Source organism: Scyliorhinus canicula, chromosome 8 (genome assembly GCF_902713615.1).
Source record: "Scyliorhinus canicula chromosome 8, sScyCan1.1, whole genome shotgun sequence".
In the NCBI taxonomy this organism is placed as follows: domain Eukaryota; kingdom Metazoa; phylum Chordata; class Chondrichthyes; order Carcharhiniformes; family Scyliorhinidae; genus Scyliorhinus; species Scyliorhinus canicula.
In genome coordinates, this window is record NC_052153.1 from 198483853 (window position 1) to 198500728 (window position 16876).

At 50.8% G+C, this 16876-nt stretch overlaps 1 protein-coding gene across 1 annotated transcript in view; it reads right to left on the reverse strand.

Annotated features, from left to right (window-relative positions):
- Window positions 1-5754: 5754 nt before the first annotated feature.
- LOC119970799 (nipped-B-like protein) overlaps window positions 5755-16876 on the reverse strand; it is a 559915-nt gene continuing 548793 nt past the window's right edge. The window contains 3 exon segments of the mRNA XM_038805973.1: window positions 5755-5888; window positions 9517-9690; window positions 14094-14184. Coding sequence (XP_038661901.1) covers window positions 5878-5888; window positions 9517-9690; window positions 14094-14184 — 276 coding nt within the window. The 3' untranslated portion in view covers window positions 5755-5877.

The following is a 16876-nucleotide window of genomic DNA, read 5'->3' on the forward strand; positions in this document are numbered from 1 at the left end:
GGGGAGAGAGAAAAGCTATCTGGGAGGTGGGGGGGGGGAAGAGAGAAAAGCTATCTGGGAGGTGGGGGGGGGAGAGAGAAAAGCTATCTGGGAGGTGGGGGGGGGAGAGAGAAAAGCTATCTGGGAGGTGGGGGGGGAAGAGAGAAAAGCTATCTGGGAGGTGGGGGGGGGAAGAGAAAAGCTATCTAGGAGGTGGGGGGGGAAGCTATCTGGGAGGTGGGGGGGGGAGAAAAGCTATCTGGGAGGTGGGGGGGAAAGCTATCTGGGAGGTGGGGGGGAAAGCTATCTGGGAGGTGGGGGGGAGAGAAAAGCTATCTGGGAGGTGGGGGGGGAGAGAAAAGCTTTCTGGGAGGTGGGGGGGGAAGCTATCTGGGAGGTTGGGGGGCGGGGGGGAGAGATAAGCTATCTGGGAGGTTGGGGGTGGGGGGGGAGAAAGCTATCTGGGAGGTGGGGGGGAAAGCTATCTGGGAGGTGGGGGGGGAGCTATCTGGGAGGTGGGGGGGGGAAGCTATCTGGGAGGTGGGGGGGGAGGAGCTATCTGGGAGGTGGGGGGGGGAGAAGAGAAAAGCTATCTGGGAGGTGGGGGGGGGAGGAGAGAGAAAAGCTATCTGGGAGGTGGGGGGGGGGGAAAGAGAGAAAAGCTATCTGGGAGGTGGGGGGGGGGGAAGAGAGAAAAGCTATCTGGGAGGTGGGGGGGGGAGAGAAAAGCTATCTGGGAGGTGGGGGGGGGAGAGAGAAAAGCTATCTGGGAGGTGGGGGGGGGGGAAGAGAGAAAAGCTATCTGGGAGGTGGGGGGGGAAGAGAAAAGCTATCGGGAGGTGGGGGGGAGCTATCTGGGAGGTGGGGGGGGAGCTATCTGGGAGGTGGGGGGGGGGAGCTATCTGGGAGGTGGGGGGAGGAGCTATCTGGGAGGTGGGGGGGAATCTATCTGGGAGGTGGGGGGGGGGAGCTATCTGGGAGGTGGGGGGGGGAGCTATCTGGGAGGTGGGGGGGAGCTATCTGGGAGGTGGGGGGGGGAGCTATCTGGGAGGTGGGGGGAAAGCTATCTGGGAGGTGGGGGGGGGAGCTATCTGGGAGGTGGGGGGGGGAGCTATCTGGGAGGTGGGGGGAAAGCTATCTGGGAGGTGGGGGGGGAGCTATCTGGGAGGTGGTGGGGGGGAAGCTATCTGGCAGGTGGGGGGGGGGAGCTATCTGGGAGGTGGGGGGAAAGCTATCTGGGAGGTGGGGGGGGGGGGAAAGCTATCTGGGAGGTGGGGGGAAAGCTATCTGGGAGGTGGGGGGGGGAGCTATCTGGGAGGTGGGGGGGGGGAGCTATCTGGGAGGTGGTGGGGGGGAAGCTATCTGGGAGGTGGGGGGGAAGCTATCTGGGAGGTGGGGGGGGAGCTATCTGGGAGGTGGGGGGGGGAGCTATCTGGGAGGTGGGGGGGGAGCTATCTGGGAGGTGGGGGGGGGGAGCTATCTGGGAGGTGGGGGGGGGAGCTATCTGGGAGGTGGTGGGGGGGAAGCTATCTGGGAGGTGGGGGGGGAGCTATCTGGGAGGTGGGGGGGGGAGCTATCTGGGAGGTGGGGGGGGGAGCTATCTGGGAGGTGGGGGGAAAGCTATCTGGGAGGTGGGGGGGGGAGAAAGCTATCTGGGAGGTGGGGGGGGGGAGCTATCTGGGAGGTGGGGGGGGGAGCTATCTGGGAGGTGGGGGGGGGGGAGCTATCTGGGAGGTGGGGGGGGGGGGGAGCTATCTGGGAGGTGGGGGGGGAGCTATCTGGGAGGTGGGGGGGAAAGCTATCTGGGAGGTGGGGGGGGGAGAAAGCTATCTGGGAGGTGGGGGAAAGCTATCTGGGAGGTGGGGGGAAAGCTATCTGGGAGGTGGGGGGGGGAAAGCTATCTGGGAGGTGGGGGGGGGAGCTATCTGGGAGGTGGGGGGGGGGGAGCTATCTGGGAGGTGGGGTACAAGGTACAAATCATTAAGAGTAGCAACGCCACAACTCTTCAGAACTCCAAGACACTTCAGAAGAGTCAAATCTGACTTGAAATATAAACTCTATCTCTCTCCCCACAGGTGCTGCCAGGTCTGCTGAATATGTGCAGCACCTGGTTTTTATTTCGGATTTTTAACGTCCACAGTCTTTTGGTTTTATATTATGACACCGATATGGAGGGTTATTGAACAGGATGGTGCTCCTTTCGCTATGAAACATGTAATTAGGGGATGCAATGTGTTACCATGGAATAGTTGAAGCGATGAGCAGCGATGCATTTATGGGGTAGCTCGGTAAGAATATGAGGAGAAACAAACAGAAAGCGACAGTACAGGACGCCATTCCACTCATCATGCGGTCCTGACTCCTTGGTAAGGTTGTCAAATTATTCATACGCCTTTGCTCTCTCATAGCAATGCATATTTTCTCTCCTGTATATATGGAATTCTCATTTGAATGTTGCTCCTCCATATGCTTCCACCACTCTTCCAGGTAGGGTATTCCAGGTCACAACAACTCAGTGGCTCCAAATACTTACACCCCTCTGATTCTTTCTCCAATCACCCTAAAGTTGTGTTCTCTCTTCATCCTTGATACTAATCAATAAAATCTCTTTTGTTTTAAAGTTTGTCCAAGGGACACGAGAGGCACTGGTTACACCAATATCCTCAACTGTCCATAAGAAAACTCCCACTGATGACACCAAACAAGACATCAGCAATGTGACCGTCAGGCCAGAGAGTGCACGACAAGGCAGCAGCAAACTTAGGACTGAGTTTAGGAGGAACTTCTTCACCCAAAGGGTTGTGAATCTATGGAATTTCTTGCCCAGTGAAGCAGTTGAGGCTCCTTCATTAAATGTTTTCAAGGCAAAGATAGTTTTTTGAAGAATAAAGGGATTAAGGGTTATGGTGTTTGGGCCGGAAAGTGGACACAAAAGATCAGCCATGATTTCATTGAATGGCGGAGCAGGCTCGAAGGGCCAGATGGCCGACTCCTGCGCCTAAAAGCACTGCGTAAAGACAGAAAAAGGAGCTGGTGATGCAGAGGCTGGTTACACAGGCATGGCCAACAAGGATACCGGTCTTTAGGATGCACTGCGTCAAAAGGCTAAGACACAAAGACCAGTCTTCCAGAAGCGACGTTGGAAAGCTGACAAGGGCCCAGGAGATCAGCGGGTTGATCCTGTCAGAGATGCACATGACATGGGACACTTGCCAGTTGGTGGTAAGGCGCACTACAGGACAGTCGCATTTAGGGTAGTTCCAGTAGAGTTCATAGAACTCAAATAGTAACCAAGTCAGTATAGCATTATGTGTGTTACCTTTCCACGTGTTCATCAATAAATTATCATTCTAGCTAAGTCATCAGATGTTCTATGTGCATCATTACAACGGCAAGGTCACAGAACACAACGTGGTTCATTTAATGTCCTTTAGGGAAGGAAATCTTTCGTCCTTACCAGGTCTGGCCTACACGTGACTCCAGATCCACAGCAACATTATTCACTCTTAAATGCCCTCAGAGTTGGGTAAACAACGCTGGCCCAGCCAGCGACACCCACACCCCATGAATGAATAAAAAATGGACAAGGGCGGCAGATACCTGGGCACCCCACCACCTGGAGTTCCCCCTCCAAATCACTCTTGGAACTTGGAAATATATCAGCAAGCCTTCCCCGTCACTGGGGCAACATTCTGGAAATTCCCCCCCCCCCCCCCCCCCCCCCCCCCCCCCCCCCCCCACAGCAGTGGATGTGCCTAGTAGCGGTTCAAGAAGGCAGCTCACCTCCACCATCTGAAGGGGATCTACAGATGGACAATAAATGCTGGCCTTGCCTGTGACATCCACATCCTGCAAATTATTTTTTTTTAAAGCCCCGATATCCACAGTCAGTTTGGCGAAACAGGCGCATCACTCAGCCAAACATCGAGAAACGTGTCTGGGATTGTACAAGCTACTATGCTGTATTCCTTAGTCTGTGAAATCTACAATGATATGGCCTTCCCTCGTCAGCACAACTATTTTTTCCAGGTGCACCAGGACCACGAATCCTGCTGCCAAGGATCTGTTGTAGCCCAAATTTGAAACCAACAGGAAGGAGGCCCTCCTGTAATGCAGATTGAAAAACAAAGTGCACTGATTGAAATGCCCATAGACGTGGCCCTCTAACACCAGGTCAAATGGTCAGGATTCAGACTGCATGTGGCCATGATAGGTTGGCAGTGGCACATAGTAATATCCCACAATTGAACAGCTACATGGTAGCGTCAGACAGAGTCCACGATGTACACAATCGGTGTCACCTTCTGCAAGGAGCAGAACCAGCATCATCAGATAACAGATGACTTCAATCACCTGGCCGATTGCACCAGCCCACCCCAGCGGACTTGCAGACTCCTACAGAGGCCAACGCAGCTACTCCTGCACCTGACCAACACAGATTAAATGTCCCGTGTTGCTACCAGTGAGGACATTGGTGGCAGAAATTCCACAGCACCAAAAATGGGTATGATTACACATTCAGAGTGCCTGCCCACTCTGGTTCCAGGTCTTTATTACAACTTGGCTATTAACTCCACAGAGAGGGGTGTGTGTGTGTGTGAGTGTGTGGGGGTTCTATCGAGTGTCACACAATGGTCTGTACGTAGTTTCCTATGGTACTATGATACCCACTATTACATCTCACGCCACCGAGTGTCACATTCAACAGGCAAGTGCAGACCAAGTGGTCAGGTCAGAACATGATGACGAGGCTATAAAAGAGGTTACTTCTTTTTTCCAATATATAAAAAATAAGAGAGGGGCAAGAATGGACATTGGACTATTGGGAAATGAGGCTGGAAATGTAGTAATAGGGAACAAAGAAATGGCAGAGATATTGAATAGGTACTTTGCATCAGTCTTCACGTTGGAAGACATCAGTGGCAGTCAGGGGGCAGAGGTGAGTGTAGTGGCCATCACTAAAGTGAAAGTTCTGGGGAAACTGAAAGGTCTGAAGGTGGGTAAATCACCTGGACCAGATGGACTACACCCCAGGGATCTAAAAGAGATAGCCGAGGAGATTGTGGAGGCATTGGTGGTGATCTTTCAGGAATCACTGGAGGCCGGAAGGGTCCCAGAGGACTGGAAAATGACGAATGTAACACTGCTGTTTAAGAAGGAAGGGAGGCAGAAGATGGGAAATTATAGGCCGGTTAGCCTGACTTTGGTCATTGGTAATATTTCAGAGTCTATTATTAAAGATGAGATTGTGGAGTACTTCGAAGTGCATGGTTAAATAGGACTGAGTCAGCACGGCTTCGTCAAGGGGAGGTCATGCCTGACAATTCTGTTAGAATTCTTTGAGGAGGTAACAAGGAAGTTAGACAAAGGAAAACCAGTGGACGTGATCGATCTGGATTTAGGTTGGTTTATTGTTACGTGTACCGAGGTACAGTGAAAAGTATTGCTCTGCGTGCAGCTCAATCATTCCGTACATGAAATGAAAATACATAATAGGGCAAACATAAAGTACACAATGTAAATACATAGACACAGGCATCGGGTGAAGCATAGAGGAGTGTAGTACTAGTCAATAGAGAAGATTTGTGAAGAGATCAGATCAGTCCATAAGAGGGTCATTTAGGAGTCTGGTAACAGCGGGGAAGCAGCTGCTTTTGAATCTGTTAGTGCGTGTTCTCAGACTTTTGATGGAAGAAGTTGGAATAGTGAATAATCCGGATGGGCGGGTCTTTGATTATGCTGCCCACTTTCACAAGGCAGCGGAGGTGTAGACAGAGTTAATAGATGGGAGGCGGGTTCATGTGAATGAATGGGCGGTGCTCACGACTCTGTCATTTCTTGCGGTCTTGGGCCGAGCAGTTGCCATACCAGGCTGTGATGCAGCCAGCTAGGATCTTTCTATGGTACACCTGTAAAAATTGGCAAGAGTTAATGTGGACATGCCGAATTTTCTGAGAAAGTATAGGCGCTGTTGTGCTTTCTTAGTCGTCGCGTCGACGTGCGTGGGCCAGGACAAATCTTTGGTGATGTGCACCCCTAGGAATTTGAAGCTGTCAACAATCTCCACCTCAGCCCCGTTGCTGCTGACAGGGGTGTGTACAGTATTTTGCTTCCTGAAGTCAATGCCCAGCTCTTTAGTTTTGCTGGCATGGAGGGATAGATTGTTGCCGTTACACCACTCCACTAGGTTCTCTGTCTCCCGCCTGTATTTCCAGAAGGCCTTTGACAAGGTGCTTTATGTGAGGCTGCTAAATAAGATAAGAAGCCATGGTGCTAAGGGTAAGGTACTGATGGATAGATGTTTGGGTGACTGGCAAAAGGCAGAGAGTGGGGATAAAGGGGTCTTTTTCAGCCGGTGAGTAGTGGTGTGCCTCAGGGGTTTGTGCTGGGACCATAGCTTTTCACAATATACATTAATGATCTGGAAGAAGGAACTGAAGGCACTGTTGCTAAGTTTACAGATGATACAAATAAATGTAGAGGGACAGGTAGTATTGAAAAGAAAAATGAAAATCGCTTATTGTCATGAGTTGGCTTCAATGAAGTTACTGTGAAAAGCCCCCAGTCGCCACATTCCGGCGCCTGTCCGGGGAGGCTGGTACGGGAATCAAACCGTGCTGCTGGCCTGCTTTAAAAGCCAGCGATTTAGCTCAATGAGCTAAACCAGCCCCATGCCTCCTGCTTGAGGAAGCAGGAGGTATTGCAGAAGGACTTGGACAGGCTAGGAGAGTGGGCAAAGTGGCAGATGGAATAAAATGTGGAAAAGGTGAGGTTATGTTCTTTGGTAGGAAGAATAGAGGCACAGACTATTTTCTAAATGGGAAAAGAATTTGGAATTTGAAACACAAAGGCACTTGGGGGTCCATGTTTACGATTCTCAAGGTTAACGTGCAGGTTGAAATGATAAAATATTAAAGCATGCCGCTGTTCAGAGAGACTTGGGTGTGCTAGTGCATGAGTCGCAAAAAGTTGGTTTACAGGTGCAACAGGTGATTAAGAAGGCAAATGGAATTTTGTCCTTCATTGCTAGAGGGATGGAGTTTAAGACTAGGGAGGTTATGCTGCAATTGTATAAGGTGTTAGTGAGGCCACACCTGGAGTATTGTGTTCAGTTTTGGTCCCATTACCCGAGAAAGGACGTACTGGCACTGGAGGGTGTGCAGAGGAGATTCACTAGGTTAATCCCAGAGTTGAAGGGGTTGGATTACGAGGAGAGGTTGAGTAGACTGGGACTGTACTCGTTGGAATTTAGAAGGATGAGGGGGGATCTTATAGAAAAATATAACATTACGAAGGGAATAGATAGGATAGATGCGGGCAGGTTGTTTCCACTGGTAGGTGAAAGCAGAACTAGGGGGCACAGCCTCAAAATAAGGGGAAGTAGGTTTAGGACTGAGTTTAGGAGGAACTTCTTCACCCAAAGGGTTGTGAATCTATGGAATTCCTTGCCCAGTGAAGCAGTTGAGGCTCCTTCAGTAAATGTTTTTAAGATAAAGATAGATAGTTTTTTGAAGAATAAAGGGATTAAGGGTTATGGTGTCTGGGCTGGAAAGTGGAGCCGAGTCCACAAAAGATCAGCCATGATCTCATTGAATGGCGGAGCAGGCTCGAGGGGCCAGATGGCCGACTCCTGCTCCTAGTTCTTGTGTTCAGTTGGCAGTTAGGAAGGCAAATGCAATGTTGGCATTCATGTCGAGAGGGGTAGAATATAAGAGCAGAGATGTACTTCTGAGGCTGTATCAGGCTCTGGCCAGACCCCATTTGGAATATTGTGAGCAGTTTTGACCCCGTATCTAAGGAAGGATGTGCTGGCCTTGGACAGGGTCCAGAGGAGGTTCACAAGAATGATCCCTAGACTGAAGGGCTTGTCATGAGGAGCGGTAGAGGACTCTGGGTCAGTATTCGTTGGGAGTTTAGAAGGATGAGGAGGGATCTTATTGAAACTTATAGGATACTGCGAGGCCTGGAAAGAGTGGACGTAGTGAGGATGTTTCCACAAGTAGGAGAAACTAGAACCCAAGGCTACAGCTTCAGACTAAAGGGACAATCCTTTAAAACAGAGATGAGGAGGAATTTCTTCAGACAGAGGGTGGTGAGTCTGTGAAGACTGGAGGCCAAATCACTGAGTGTCTTTAAGATCGAGATAGATAGGTTCTTGATTAATAAGGGGATCAGGATTTATGGGGAGAAGGCAGGAGAATGGGGATAAGAAACATATCAGCCATGATTGAATGACGGAGCAGAGACTCGATGGGCCGAGTGGCCTCATTCTGCTCCTATGTCTTATGGTGGCAGGAGGTATCCCAGAGATGTCGGGAAGAGTACAAGTACTGTATGTAGCTCTTCAGCCGAGCAATAAACTACCTTTATTGGACATCCTTGATGTTGGTGACTTAAGGAACCCACAACATTCCACATACTGTGGGTTCTCAGCCTCCTAATGACCCTTGCTTGCAGTTTTTGACAAGTGTGAGTAAAGCACTCAAAGCTCTGGCACAGACCATCCGACATTCAATACCATGGAAAGCAAAAGTCTTATTTTGAATCAGATATGAGCTGGATTCTCATTGATATTATACACATCATGTATCTGCTCTACTCTGCCTCCACTATATTACAACAACAAACATGGCCCACATTTGACCAATTTGTGCATTTCCTAAAGTTGAAGGATAGTCTGACAACTTTGATTTCTTAGTGATATGGAATATAAAGCAACCAACCTGTAGGTCCGCAATTCTGCCAACTGTACTCAAAAGGTCAATTCAACAATCTTGAGGTTTGAGAGCAGGTGTATGTTTTATTTTGGTTACAGGATGTGTACACTCCGGATGTTGGTGGAGTCACTGGTTGGCAAAACAGTAAATATAATAAAGGAAGAACAGGTGCCCCGATAAAGGTCACAACCGACCTAATTTGAAAATAAACTTTTGTTCCTTCACCATCACTATGCCCAAATCTTGGCAAACTCTCCCCAACAGCAATGCGGGTGTGTTTACACCAGATGGGCGTCATAATATCCACTCATGTATATAATGAGATGCAGACAGGCAGTGATTGACACACAGGATGACCAGTAAGCACACAGCACAGTGCAGCCAATCACCAGACAGGACACTACCACTATAAAGCCAGAGAGCACTAGGTTTCCCGCTCTCTCGGGACCCAGCTACTGAGACAGTCAGAGTCCACGAGCTAGCAAGTGCAAGCACCATGCGGTAGCTAGTAAGTCTGGTCAGGCTAGTACTAGGTCTCCAGTCAGATCAGTATAGTGTCGACCCACAGCTGAATATGTATAGCAGTTCTATAGTTGAATAAAACAGTGTTGGATCTTCTCCTGTGTTAGACGTCTGTTTCTAGCTTCCCTGCATCGAGTGCAGTCCACATCGAACCAACCTGCCTAACACATCAATGGGCTGTAGTAATTCAAGGCAGTGGCTCACCACCAGCTGAGTGGCCAATTAGGAATGGGAATAAATGCTAGCATTGCCAGTGTGGCCCACATCCCAAATTAAATAGAAAAGCTGCAGTACTCACAATCTTTATCAGCTTGCTGCATCCGGCAGTCCTCCTCCTGCAGATACGTCTGAAGATTCTTCAGCACCTGGATTTTCAGTCCGATTGAGGCTTCTTTGTCTCGAAGAATATTGTTGTACAAATTCTTTACTTCTTGTTCAAACATCAGATCTGGATGCTGTATGAATACAAAACCTGAAAAACAGTCACAGTTGGCATTCAATTTTCTGACAGACTATTTAAATATTGGGACTCCTGCTGGTTTCGCTAACTTTACAACCTAAACTGTGGCCACATCAGAGTAATAAAACCGCAGGTGTGTGGAGAATCCCTCATGTCAGACAGGAATGAAGTTGCTGTTAGTGCGCAACATAATCTGCTCTTGCTCAGAGAAAGCCAGAATAGCACAGACAGAAACAGACCATAACAATCCAGGTTACAACATCGAGCGTCACCGAGTATAAATAACAGAAAATGCTGCAACTAAAGGGGTTAAAATGACAGGTATCAACTGTTAACACTATGATGCAACCCAGCCAATGTGCCCAACACCAGCTTTTTTTAAACAGAAAATAGGCTGCTTCCATAATGGTATGGGTGTGATGATTAAAAGGATTTGTATGAGCATGACATGATACGAGTAGGTGGGGAAAAAGCCAGAGTAACTGGGAGCTCCAGCCTCCAAATCTTTTCCAATATGCTACATCATTCATAAAAGGTACAAAAAAACTACTAACAGAAATTAGAAACACACCCAGAAATGACTAGAATGTGTCAGTTTCTGTGGATGGAACATAACTCAACGCCTTGGGCTTCAGCCCCCCTTCAGAAGCACGGAAAAAATCACATCAGGAATCAGGAGAAACTTTTGTTTTTACCTACCACAAAGAATTGAGACGAATAGAATAGATGCATTCAAGGGGAAGCTAGACAAAAAAGATGAAAGAGAAAGGAATAGTACGTTCATGGGGTTAAGCGAAGGAGGCTTATGTAGAGCATAAACGCCAGCTTTGACCAATAGAGCGAGTAGCCTGTTTCTGTGCTGTGAATCCTATGTAACATGGTAGTGAACATGTCTACAAACATAAACGTTCTGCAGAACAAAAACACGGCTGGGCTACCAGGCCAACAATTATTCATTTCTGTGGATGCTGATGTGGAAGCCAGTCCATTTGAAGATCAGATTCTGCTCAATGGTCAGGCTATCAAAATATTAACCAGGATTATAACCATCAAGAAATAATTCATTCCATTTACTTTCCGATTTAAAAAATTGCATAGAGGCCATCAAGTAATTGTCTGATAATTTCTGAATATTGACAGTGGTACTGTCACTAGACTAGTAACCCAGAAACCCAGGGTAATGCTCTGGGGACCCGAGTAATCCAGAAACCCAGGGTAATGCTCTGGGGACCCGAGTAACCCAGAAACCCAGGGTAATGCTCTGGGGACCCGAGTAATCCAGAAACCCAGGGTAATGCTCTGGGGACCCGAGTAACCCAGAAACCCAGGGTAATGCTCTGGGGACCCGAGTAATCCAGAAACCCAGGGTAATGCTCTGGGGACCCGAGTAACCCAGAAACCCAGGGTAATGCTCTGGGGACCCGAGTAATCCAGAAACCCAGGGTACTGCTCTGGGGACCCGAGTAATCCAGAAACCCAGGGTAATGCTCTGGGGACCCGAGTAATCCAGAAACCCAGGGTAATGCTCTGGGGACCCGAGTAACCCAGAAACCCAGGGTAATGCTCTGGGGACCCGAGTAACCCAGAAACCCAGGGTAATGCTCTGGGGACCCGAGTAATCCAGAAACCCAGGGTAATGCTCTGGGGACCCGAGTAACCCAGAAACCCAGGGTAATGCTCTGGGGACCCGAGTAATCCAGAAACCCAGGGTACTGCTCTGGGGACCCGAGTAATCCAGAAACCCAGGGTAATGCTCTGGGGACCCGAGTAACCCAGAAACCCAGGGTAATGCTCTGGGGACCCGAGTAACCCAGAAACCCAGGGTAATGCTCTGGGGACCCGAGTAACCCAGAAACCCAGGGTAATGCTCTGGGGACCCGAGTAACCCAGAAACCCAGGGTACTGCTCTGGGGACCCGAGTAATCCAGAAACCCAGGGTAATGCTCTGGGGACCCGAGTAATCCAGAAACCCAGGGTAACGCTCTGGGGACCCGAGTAATCCAGAAACCCAGGGTACTGCTCTGGGGACCCGAGTAATCCAGAAACCCAGGGTAATGCTCTGGGGACCCGAGTAATCCAGAAACCCAGGGTAATGCTCTGGGGACCCGAGTAACCCAGAAACCCAGAGTAATGCTCTGGGGACCCGAGTAACCCAGAAACCCAGGGTAATGCTCTGGGGACCCGAGTAATCCAGAAACCCAGGGTAATGCTCTGGGGACCCGAGTAACCCAGAAACCCAGGGTAATGCTCTGGGGACCCGAGTAACCCAGAAACCCAGAGTAATGCTCTGGGGACCCGAGTAATCCAGAAACCCAGGGTAATGCTCTGGGGACCCGAGTAATCCAGAAACCCAGGGTAATGCTCTGGGGACCCGAGTAATCCAGAAACCCAGGGTAATGCTCTGGGGACCCGAGTAATCCAGAAACCCAGGGTACTGCTCTGGGGACCCGAGTAACCCAGAAACCCAGGGTAATGCTCTGGGGACCCGAGTAACCCAGAAACCCAGGGTAATGCTCTGGGGACCCGAGTAATCCAGAAACCCAGGGTAATGCTCTGGGGACCCGAGTAATCCAAAAACCCAGGGTAATGCTCTGGGGACCCGAGTAACCCAGAAACCCAGGGTAATGCTCTGGGGACCCGAGTAACCCAGAAACCCAGGGTAATGCTCTGGGGACCCGAGTAATCCAGAAACCCAGGGTAATGCTCTGGGGACCCGAGTAATCCAGAAACCCAGGGTAATGCTCTGGGGACCCGAGTAACCCAGAAACCCAGGGTAATGCTCTGGGGACCCGAGTAATCCAGAAACCCAGGGTAATGCTCTGGGGACCCGAGTAATCCAGAAACCCAGGGTAATGCTCTGGGGACCCGAGTAACCCAGAAACCCAGGGTAATGCTCTGGGGACCCGAGTAATCCAGAAACCCAGGGTAATGCTCTGGGGACCCGAGTAACCCAGAAACCCAGGGTAATGCTCTGGGGACCCGAGTAACCCAGAAACCCAGGGTAATGCTCTGGGGACCCGAGTAATCCAGAAACCCAGGGTAATGCTCTGGGGACCCGAGTAATCCAGAAACCCAGGGTAATGCTCTGGGGACCCGAGTAACCCAGAAACCCAGGGTAATGCTCTGGGGACCCGAGTAATCCAGAAACCCAGGGTACTGCTCTGGGGACCCGAGTAATCCAGAAACCCAGGGTAATGCTCTGGGGACCCGAGTAATCCAGAAACCCAGGGTACTGCTCTGGGGACCCGAGTAATCCAGAAACCCAGGGTAATGCTCTGGGGACCCGAGTAATCCAGAAACCCAGGGTAATGCTCTGGGGACCCGAGTAATCCAGAAACCCAGGGTAATGCTCTGGGGACCCGAGTAATCCAGAAACCCAGGGTAACGCTCTGGGGACCCGAGTAATCCAGAAACCCAGGGTAATGCTCTGGGGACCCGAGTAATCCAGAAACCCAGGGTAACGCTCTGGGGACCCGAGTAATCCAGAAACCCAGGGTACTGCTCTGGGGACCCGAGTAATCCAGAAACCCAGGGTAATGCTCTGGGGACCCGAGTAATCCAGAAACCCAGGGTAATGCTCTGGGGACCCGAGTTCAAATCCAACCACTGCAGATGGTGAAATTTGAATTCAATAAAAATCTGGAATGAAAAGTCTAATGATATGAAATCATTGTCGATCGTCGTAAAAACCCATCTGGTTCACTAATGTCCATTAGAGAAGGAAATCTGCCGTCCTTACCTGGTCTGGCCTACATGTGACTCCAGACCCACACCAACACAGTTGACTGTAAAATGCCTTCTGAAATGGCCCAGCAAGCCACTCAGGGAAATTAGAGATAGGCAATAAAGGCTGCCACAGCCAGTGACATCCATGTTCCATGAAAATCACGGAGAAAAACCCTCAAGAATAGACTGTTCTTATTGAATCATGAGTTTGGTCATTGACTACCCTCCAATAGAAATAAGACTCAAAGATACTGCTAACCCACAACTAATCTTCAATTCACATTGCTTTTATAAACCTTCAGACAGAGTAATCGTCTCCACATGAGACAAGAAGGTTCTGCATACATCACTATCCCTGTTAGCCGAAGGCCAATTGAACATTTTTCCCTTCAGACACAGACTGGCCTTCTCTGTATTTCTAGCATCTGTAAATATCAACGTCTAACGTGAAGGAGTGGCATGACCCAGCAATCTGAATGAAGATGGAGCCCAAAGCATCGACTTGTCTGTCCTGTCAACAGATTCTACTGAGACCGAATGCTGCCCCAAAACTTTTTGTTTAAATTTATTTTGAATTTAGTTTGGCTTTTTATTAATTAGTATTGCAAAATTAGTGTCACAAAGTTGCAGAACATCTTTCAATCACATCCAAATCTATTGTCAGTACAGCAACAGTTTACAGCACTTACCCAAGCCTATGATTGCTTTGGTCTGAACTTCCTCGTCTTCGTGCTTTGTGAAGTAGAGCAGAAGTTCGAGCACCTTCTCTTTAATAACCACCTAAATTTCAAGAGGACAGAAAAGCGAGCTCAGTAAATAACTAACACCCAAGAACAGAAATATAATTCATAGAAACATTGGAATGGAAAAAGCCATGAGTCCTTCCAGCCTGCTTTCAGAGAATGGTTATGAGCAGAGGAGGAAGCCATTTGGCCCATCATGTCGAGTTGGGGACGAACCAGTGTTTTATAAAAGGTACAAAATAACTTATTTTCTTTTGCACTTGGTGCCTCTATCTATTTGACCACTTTCTCAATCTGTTATGCCACCTTCAATGATAGACCCCCTCGTTACTCCATTCCTTTTCAGATTTCTACCCGCTTTGAATTTTCTATACTCATCCTCACAAGAGCTTACACTTCTCTGCATTAAACTTCGTCTCTCACATGTCTGTCCATTATGGCTTCCTGACGTATATCACTATCATCTTCACAGTTCACAAGAGCTTCAGATTTAATCTCACGTGCAAACCAACATATCAAGGAAAGCTGTTAATACTGGCGCCTGGGGGACCCAGCCGCATACCCCTGGGGGAAACCAGCCGCATACCTCTGGGGGAAACCAGCCGCATACCCCTGGGGGAAACCAGCCGCATACCCCTGGGGGAAACCAGCCGCATACCCCTGGGGGAAACCAGCCGCATACCCCTGGGGGAAACCAGCCGCATTCCCCTGGGGGACCCAGCCGCATAGGCCTGGGGGAAAGAGCCGCATACCCCTGGGGGACCCAGCCGCATACCCCTGGGGGAAAGAGCCGCATACCCCTGGGGGGCCCAGCAGCATACCCCTGGGGGAAACCAGCTGCATACCCCTGGGGGACCCAGCCGCATAGACCTGGGGGAAAGAGCCGCATACCCCTGGGGGACCCAGCCGCATACCCCTGGGGGAAAGAGCCGCATACCCCTGGGGGGCCCAGCCGCATACCCCTGGGGGAAACCAGCTGCATACCCCTGGGGGAAACCAGCCGCATACCCCTGGGGGACCCAGCCGCATACCCCTGGGGGAAACCAGCCGCATACCCCTGGGGGACCCAGCCGCAAACCCCTGGGGGGCCCAGCCGCAAACCCCTGGGGGGCCCAGCCGCATACCCCTGGGGGACCCAGCCGCATACCCCTGGGGGAAACCAGCCGCATACCCCTGGGGGACCCAGCCGCATAGACCTGGGGGAAAGAGCCGCATACCCCTGGGGGACCCAGCCGCATACCCCTGGGGGAAAGAGCCGCATACCCCTGGGGGGCCCAGCCGCATACCCCTGGGGGAAACCAGCTGCATACCCCTGGGGGACCCAGCCGCATACCCCTGGGGGAAACCAGCCGCATACCCCTGGGGGAAACCAGCCGCATACCCCTGGGGGACCCAGCCGCATACCCCTGGGGGAAACCAGCCGCATACCCCTGGGGGACCCAGCCGCATACCCCTGGGGGGCCCAGCCGCATACCCCTGGGGGACCCAGCCGCATACCCCTGGGGGGGCCAGCCGCATACCCCTGGGGGAAACCAGCCGCATACCCCTGGGGGACCCAGCCGCATACCCCTGGGGGGGCCAGCCGCATACCCCTGGGGGACCCAGCCGCATACCCCTGGGGGAAACCAGCCGCATAGACCTGGGGGGCCCAGCCGCATACCCCTGGGGGAAACCAGCCGCATACCCCTGGGGGAAACCAGCCGCATACCCCTGGGGGACCCAGCCGCATACCCCTGGGGGACCCAGCCGCATACCCCTGGGGGACCCAGCCGCATACCCCTGGGGGGGCCAGCCGCATACCCCTGGGGGAAACCAGCCGCATACCCCTGGGGGGCCCAGCCGCATACCCCTGGGGAAACCAGCTGCATACCCCTGGGGGAAACCAGCCGCATACCCCTGGGGGACCCAGCTGCATATGTTTGCCTGAAAAGCAACCATTCATCACCACACTCCGTTTCCTTTCACTCAGCCAATTTTGCCTCCATGCTTCTACTTTCTCTTTTATTCCATAGGCAACGCTGGTAAAAGAGTTCTCCCCTTGGCTCACTGCGAGGTCCACCATGTCAGAGCCATGCTGGGAAATTCTCTCCCATGTGAATCCAGGCCCAGAGGATCGGAGATTCACAGTCTTGAAGAATCCGGTGCCCGGCCCATTAATAGGATACAAGTGGGTCAAATTGGACCATTTGCATCTTCCCGCAGGCACAGGGCACGATGGAGCATCGGGCGCCAATCCTGTTTTTTGGCCGATGCTGGATTCTCCACCGCATCAGGAACTCTGCTACCGGAGGCGGAGAATGAAATGAATAAATGAAATGGAAATTACTTATTGTCACAAGTAGGCTTCAAATGAAGCCCCATGTCGCCACATTCCAGCGCCTGTTCGAGGAAGCTGTTATGGGAATTGCTAAATCCTGAACTGCTCCCAATCCATAGGCTTGTTACTCTTTCTAGCAACTTTATATGACTCCACTTTGGAATACTACCCTTAATTACTTTTGTCAGCCATGGTTGGGCTACTTTTCTTGTTGGGTTTTTGTGCCAGAAAGGCATGTATAACTGTTGCAATGCATGCATTTTTTTCCTAAAATTATGAGAATAGGAATAGGAAGATAGTCAGATGAATGTGTGGCTAAAGGGATGGTGTAGGAGGGAGGGCGTTAGATTTTTGGATCATTCAGACAATTTCTGGGGAAGATGGATCATGTAAAAGCGGGATGGTCGGCATC